This window comes from Trichechus manatus, unplaced genomic scaffold (genome assembly GCF_000243295.1).
Source record: "Trichechus manatus latirostris isolate Lorelei unplaced genomic scaffold, TriManLat1.0 scaffold00065, whole genome shotgun sequence".
In the NCBI taxonomy this organism is placed as follows: Eukaryota; Metazoa; Chordata; class Mammalia; order Sirenia; family Trichechidae; genus Trichechus; species Trichechus manatus.
Window position 1 is genome coordinate 1,969,806 of NW_004444001.1, and position 6,813 is coordinate 1,976,618.

The window sequence follows — 6,813 nt, forward strand, 5'->3', positions numbered from 1 at the left end:
TTATTGATTATAGTGGCGGGAAAAGTTGATTATCTTTGATTTTCGCCGCAGGAACTTTCCACTGCCTGCAGAGGTACGTCTGTTGTAGGTAAGTATATTGCCCTGACTTTTACTTTTGTACATCATGTAAGTATAGGTGATGACAAAGAACATCCAGTAACAGTGCATGACTACACGGGACACCAAGCCAAACCAGCGCATCATTCTGACCATCTCAATGCTCGAGTAAGTGTTGGTGAGGACTTGTATTATAATGTTTACAGCTTCGTAGAAGATGATCCAGATGATGTAGATCACCATTCCCCTGAGCATCTGGGCATACACTGAGTACAGAAGGAGGAAGCTGATGACAAAGGTGATGGAAGAAACGAAGGCGACAATTTTAAAACTCCAGCATATGATGAGTTGCCTTATAATGTTTATACCCGGGTCCTGTAGTTTGATCTCAGTGCAATTGCCACTCTGTAAGTGCTTTTCTTCAAAGATGAGGTACATGCTAGTGGCAACGATGGTAAAGGCCCCTGACAACACGGTGCCTAATTTGGCACTCATCCCACACCAACGCTGCTCTCTTATGCTGAGGCCTGCTGTGAAGACAGACAACATGAGGGCGTGTTCTGTTTAAAATTGATTGGGAGAGATTGGGGAGGAGGGAGAAAGCAGTCTGGGGCTGGTGGCAGTGAGGGGATAAATTAGAGCAGTTGTTCTCAACTCTGGCTTCAGGCCATCCCAGGCCAATCAGAACATTCCCTGGGTGGGACCCAAGCATCAGTACTTCTCAAAACTTCCTAGTGATTTTAATATGTAGATATGTTGAAAAACACTGAGTTTAAAAAGGTGCCTACATTCTGCTCTTACCTTTGCTATCATTGCCTTGGGCAAGCATTGCTGCTGCCTGATGGTGGAAATTGAATGCCCAGACCTTGAATGCAGATGTCTCAGGAGGAAAATCAGGGCAGCACGGTAGCTCTGCTGGGTGAGGAGTTGATGAAAACTTAAGAAGCTGGAAAAAAACAACTTAAGAAGTTAGAGAAGAAAAACAAACAAACCAACAACAAGATGAACAACAACAACAAAAATATAAGGAAGGAAAAAATAACCAAATCCATTGCTGTTGAGTAGATTCTGACTCATGACAACCTCATGTGTTTCAGAGTAGAACTGTGCTCCATAGGGTTTTTGATGACCGTAATCTTATGGAAGTAGATCGTCAGGGCTTTCTTCTGTAGTGCTGCTGGGTGGATTTGAATCACCAACCTTTTGGTTAGTAGCTGAGCACAAACCATTTGCACCACCCAAGGACCTGAAAACAATAAATAGAAGAGCAGAAATCGATGAAACAGGACATAAAGACAGAGGGGTTTCTGATTGGTTAGGTCATTTGGGCCAACTTGCTGCTAAATTCAATAAAAAAAATGCTGGATAAAATATTTTTATAAATCTTCTTAAAAGTCCAGAAGTGCTGACTAGGTGGGAGGAAGGAGGCCAAAATCTATAGGCATACAGGAACTGGGAGAGGTAAGCAAGCATGGAAGCCAATTTTGCCCTGAAGATATTTGTACATCTGGGCAACCTTCAATTTCATTGTGACAGCCCTGCAGGGCAAGGAGGATGAAAATCAAAGCTTAGGGCCCACCAAAGTGGGCCTACTAGGAGGCTTTCCCTATATTAATTATAGCTGCCCCAAGGGCTGTGATGTTAGGGTAAAGGTGAAACAGAAGTAAACCTGGTCCTCTTCTTTCTCCCAGGAGACTCCAAGGGAAGTTGAGTTGTTACTATGCTGAGCAGATAGGGAGAAAACTGTCCTGGAGGCATTGTAACCATTAGCTGGCCTTTTTGTGCATTTGTAGTTCAAATTACATGAAGTATTTAAAAAAACTTTTAAGTCATACACCTAGTTTAAAGAAATTATGAACTGGAAGTGTCCTTCAGTGCCTGGCGGGAGCAAACTTAAATCCTTTCTGGTGAAATGCACCTTTATGCTGGTCCTCAAAGAATCTCCGTCAGGAATGTTTCAGGGACAATAGCCAGAACACAGTAAAAAATAACTAAGCACACAAGGAAAAAGGCACTGTGAGAACCAGTAGAAACAACTGATAACAGAAACATAATTGCAAAAACATCAGATATAAAACAATCATGATGACATTTAAATAAATAAAGATAAGTTTGAAAATATATGTAGGAACAGAAAACCACTGAAAATAACCTAAAAGATTTGAAAGAGAACTAATAGAGGTGAAGATTTCAATACCTGAAATTAAAAATTCAGTGAACATGTTTGATAGCAGACATGTTTGAAGAGAGAATTAGTTAACCAGAAGATAAGTCAGGATAAGTTATCCAGAATGTAGCACAGAGAGACAAAAAGATGGAAAGTATGGACAAGAAGTTAAGAGATATGAAGGCTATAACATAATCTGACATACATTTAATCAAAGAGAGACAATATAGGAAAGCATATTTGAAGAGATAACAGCTGCAGATTTGTACAACTGAAGAAAGATACCAATCCACAGATTCAAGAAATTTAACTGATCATTAGTAGGGTAAATGAGAAGTAATCTATACCTGGACATATGGTAGTGAAACTGCTGAACACCAAATACTAAAAGAAAATCTCAAAAGCATCCAAGGGAAAAAATAGATTTTAGACTTATGAAGGAAACTACAATCCAGTAGAATCATATTTTCTTTTTATCTTTTATTGTGCTTTAGGTGAAACTTTATGGAGCAAATTAGTTTGTCATTAAACAGTTAATACACAAATTGTTTTGTGACATTGGTTGCCAACCCCACAAGGTGTCAACCCTCTCCCCTTCTCCACCCTGGGTTCCCTGTTTCCATTTGTTCACTTTTCCTGTGCCTTCCTCCCCTCCCGTCTTTGCTTTTGGGCTGGTGTGCCCATTAGTCTTGTATACATGATTGAACGATGAAGCACATTCCTCACGTGTGTCATTGCTGGTCCTATAGACCTGTCTAATCTTTGGCTGAAGGGTGAACCTCAGGAGTGAACTCAGTACTGAGTTAAAAGGGGGTCTGGGGGCCATACTCTCAGGGTTTCTCTGTCTCCGTCAGACCAGTAAGCCTGGTCTTTTGTGTGTGTGTGTGTGTGTGTGTGTGTGTGTGTGTGTGTGTGTGAATTTGAATTTTGTTCTGTTTTTCTCCCACTCTGTCCAGGACCCTCTATTGTGTTCCCTGCCACAGCAGATGGTGGTGGTAACCAGTTATCATCTTGTTGTTCTTGGCTCAGTCTGGTGCAGGTTGTGGTAGCTGTGGTCCATTAGTCCTTTGAACTAATGTTTCCCATATGTATTTGGTTTTCTTCATTCTCCCTTGCTCCAGCCAGGATGGAACCAGTGGATGTATCTTAGATGGCCGCTCACAGGCTTTTAGGACCCCAGACGCTACTAACCACAGTTGGATGTAGAACATTTTGTTTATAGACTATGTTATGCCAATTGAGCTAGATGTCCCCTGAGACCATGGGCCCCGTGGAGTTATATTTTCAATGTGCTAAAAGAAAATAACTGCTGACCTAGGACTCTATACTGAGCTAAAACATCTTTCAAGATTGAGAATATACGGTATGATAACCTTTTTATAAAATTCAAAAACAACTAAAATTAAATAATATATTATTTGATCATACATACATATGAGGATAAAACTCTATTTAAAATTTAAGGGAATAATAAACACAAAATTTGGGATAGTAGTTACCTCTGAAGTGCAGGGGTCAGAGGTAGAGAAGGGACATAGAGAAAATGTGAGTTATTGTTAATATGCTATTTCTTGAGTTGAATGGGGATTACAAGCGTTCATTATAGTGTTCAAAAAACAAATCAGTAAATAAAAGATTAAATGTAGGTCATACATATGCTAATGATGACTGTTTTCTATAATCTAGGATTATGAGTAATCCAATTCAGTACACCTGAATTCTCTAGGAAAAAACAGAGTGGAAAAAGATATCTACTTTCATACCAATGGTCCCTGTGGCATAACTGGCAGACAACAGACATCCTCTTTCTATGCCCTAAAATCTCACAAAAATTTTGGGTTCTCATTGGTCTATCTCTGGCAAAGACTATTGTCTCCCAACACCCATTTTCCCCTTCTTCCTTTTTGTAATAGATCCTTCTATCTTTTAGCTGGACACATGACATTACCCAGCTAACAACTACATTCCCCAGTCTCCCTTGTAGCTTTGCGTGGCCATGTGACTTAGTTCTGAACACTGGATGTGAATGGAAGTGATGTGTGCCATTTTACAGTCTTACACATAAAAGGATTAGGAGTGCTTTCATTTGTCCTTTTCCTCATTCCCAATTACTGGCAATGATTAGAACTGACCTTTGGCCCAGACTTGGAAGCCCTTGCTGAATAAGGTAGAGTACCCTATCAGCCATGGATCACCGTTACTTGAAAGAGAAATAAGCTACTATCATAAATAAGCCACTGTCTTTTGGGGTTTCTTTCTTTTTAAAAAATAATTTAGTTGCTTATGTACAAACCAAACACCTCACGGGATTTGGTTATTCGGTTTGGGGGTTTAGGGTTGTGGTTTCATGGGAATTCCCTGTTAATTGGCCTACTGTTGTGTTTAGTGCTTTTCTATCTCCTAGTTCCTTGTGTAGTGCCTGGGGTCTTAAATGCTTGCAAGCAGCCATCCAAGGTACAACAACTGGTCTCTATTCACCTGGAGTAACAGAGGAAGAAGGAGAGTAAGGAATAAGGGAAGAAATGGAATGTGTGGCTAATTGCTTCCATGAACAACTGCCTCCTTTGCCATGAGACCAGAAGAACTGGATGGTGCTCAGCTACCATTACTGAATTTTTTTTTTCTTTTTTTTTAATTGTGCTTTAAGTGAAAGTTTACAACTCCAGTCAGTTTCTCATACAAAAATTTATACACACATTGCTATTTGACCCTAGTTGCTCTCCCTATACTGTGACAGCACACTCCTCCTTTCCACCCTGGATTTCCTGTGTCCATTCAACCAGCTCCTGACCCTCTCTACCTTCTCATCTCGACACTGGACAGGAGCTGGCCATTTAGTCTCATGTATCTACCTGAGCTAAGAAGCACACTCCTCACAAGTATCACTTTATGTCCCATAGTCCAGTCTAATATTTGTTTGAAGAGTTGGCCTCGGGAACGGTTTCAGCTCTGGGCAAACAGAGAGTTGGGGGCCATGTTCTCTGGGGTCCCTCCAGTCTCAGTCAGACCATTAAGTCTGGTCTTTTTGGAAGAGGCTGCATAGGCCCGGCTCACTATTATTTACTCCCCATTGCTAACCACCACATTGTCTCGTGATTTTGTTTTTTCCCTGCGGTTCCAGTCTCTACAAAAGTTTTAAGATTAACCAATGTTCCTCCCTGGAGGGTGGAAAACAAGTGATAATGATCAGCACCCATCTTGTGACAAGAAAAAGCAGGATGTCACCAGATAATCCCCAAGGATGTCACCAGATAATCTCTAAGAATACCAGTAGAAGGTTAACTCAACTAACACATCAACACCTCAAGGGGAAACTAACACAAACTTCTAAGATCCATAATCCTGTCCCTATAAAAGCCTTCAGCTGATCTCCAGTGGGGGAGAAGGGTTTTTTTGAGGAATCTATTCCCCTCCGTCTCCTATGTATCGATATATAATAAACATCTTGCTGCTCACCCCACCCGTCTCAGAATTGGCTATTGCATCAGGCAGCTCCAATCCCCGTTATTGAGGTAACATTTCTACTAGAATTTGAGTTCTGCACCCCCACTATTCCCCTGCTTTCCATCAGGGACTCTGTTGTGTTCCCTGTCAGGCCGGTCATTCGTGGTAGACAGGCACCATTTAGTTCTTTTGGTCTCAGGCTGATGGAATCTCTGGTTTATGTGGCCCTTTCTGTCTCTTGGGCTAATATTTTCCTTGTGTCTTATTGTGTTATTCATTCTCCTTTACTCCAGGTGGGTTTGGACCAATTGATGCCTCTTAGGTGGCTGCTCACTAGCTTTTAAGACCCCACCTGCCACTTACCAAAGTGGGATGCAGAAGATTTTCTTAATAAACTTTGTTATTCCAATTGACCTAGATGTCCCCTGAAACCATGGTCCCCAGAACCCCGCCCCTACTACTCTGTCTGTCGAAATGTTTGGTTGTATTCAGGAAACTTCTTAGCTTTTGGTTTAGTCCAGTTGTGCTGACTTCCCTGTAGTGTGTGTTGTCCTTCCCTTCACCTAAGATAATTCTTGTCTACTATCTAGTTAGTGAATACCTCTCTCCCTCCCTCCCCACCCTCGTAACCATCAAAGAATGTTTTCTTCTGTGTTTAAACCTTTTCTTGAGTTCTTATAATAGTGGTCTTATACAATATTTATCCTTTTGCAACTGACTAAATTCACTCAGCATAATGCCTTCCAGATTCCTCCATGTTATAAGATGTTTCACAGATTCCTCGTTGTTCTTTATTGTTGCATAGTATTCCATTGTATGAACATACCATAATTTGTTTATCCACTCATCCATTGATGGGCACCTAGGTTGTTTCCATCTTTTTGCTATTGTGAACAGTGCTGCAACAAGCATGAGTGTGCATATTATCTATTCGTGTGACTGCTCTTACTTCTCTAGGATATATTCCAAGGAGCAGGATTGCTGGATCGTATGGTACTTCTATTTCTAGCTTTTTAAGGAAGCGCCAAATTGATTTCCAAAGTGGCTGTGCCATTTTAGATTCCCACCAACAGTGTATATGTGTTCTATTCTCTCCACAACCTCTCCAATGTTTATTATTTTGTGTTTTTTTGGATTAATGCTAG

General features: G+C 40.8%; 1 protein-coding gene across 1 annotated transcript; it reads right to left on the reverse strand.

The window, feature by feature from the left end:
- Positions 1 to 606, reverse strand: TMEM217 (transmembrane protein 217). Its single transcript, XM_004379544.1, has one exon. The coding sequence runs from the start codon at positions 604 to 606 to the stop codon at positions 1 to 3; it is 606 nt and encodes a 201-aa protein (XP_004379601.1).
- Positions 607 to 6,813: the final 6,207 nt, after the last annotated feature.

Bases quoted from the DNA above. Each gene is read 5' to 3' on its own strand.
- TMEM217 (XM_004379544.1), bottom strand. From the start codon at position 606: ATGTTGTCTGTCTTCACAGCAGGCCTCAGCATAAGAGAGCAGCGTTGG.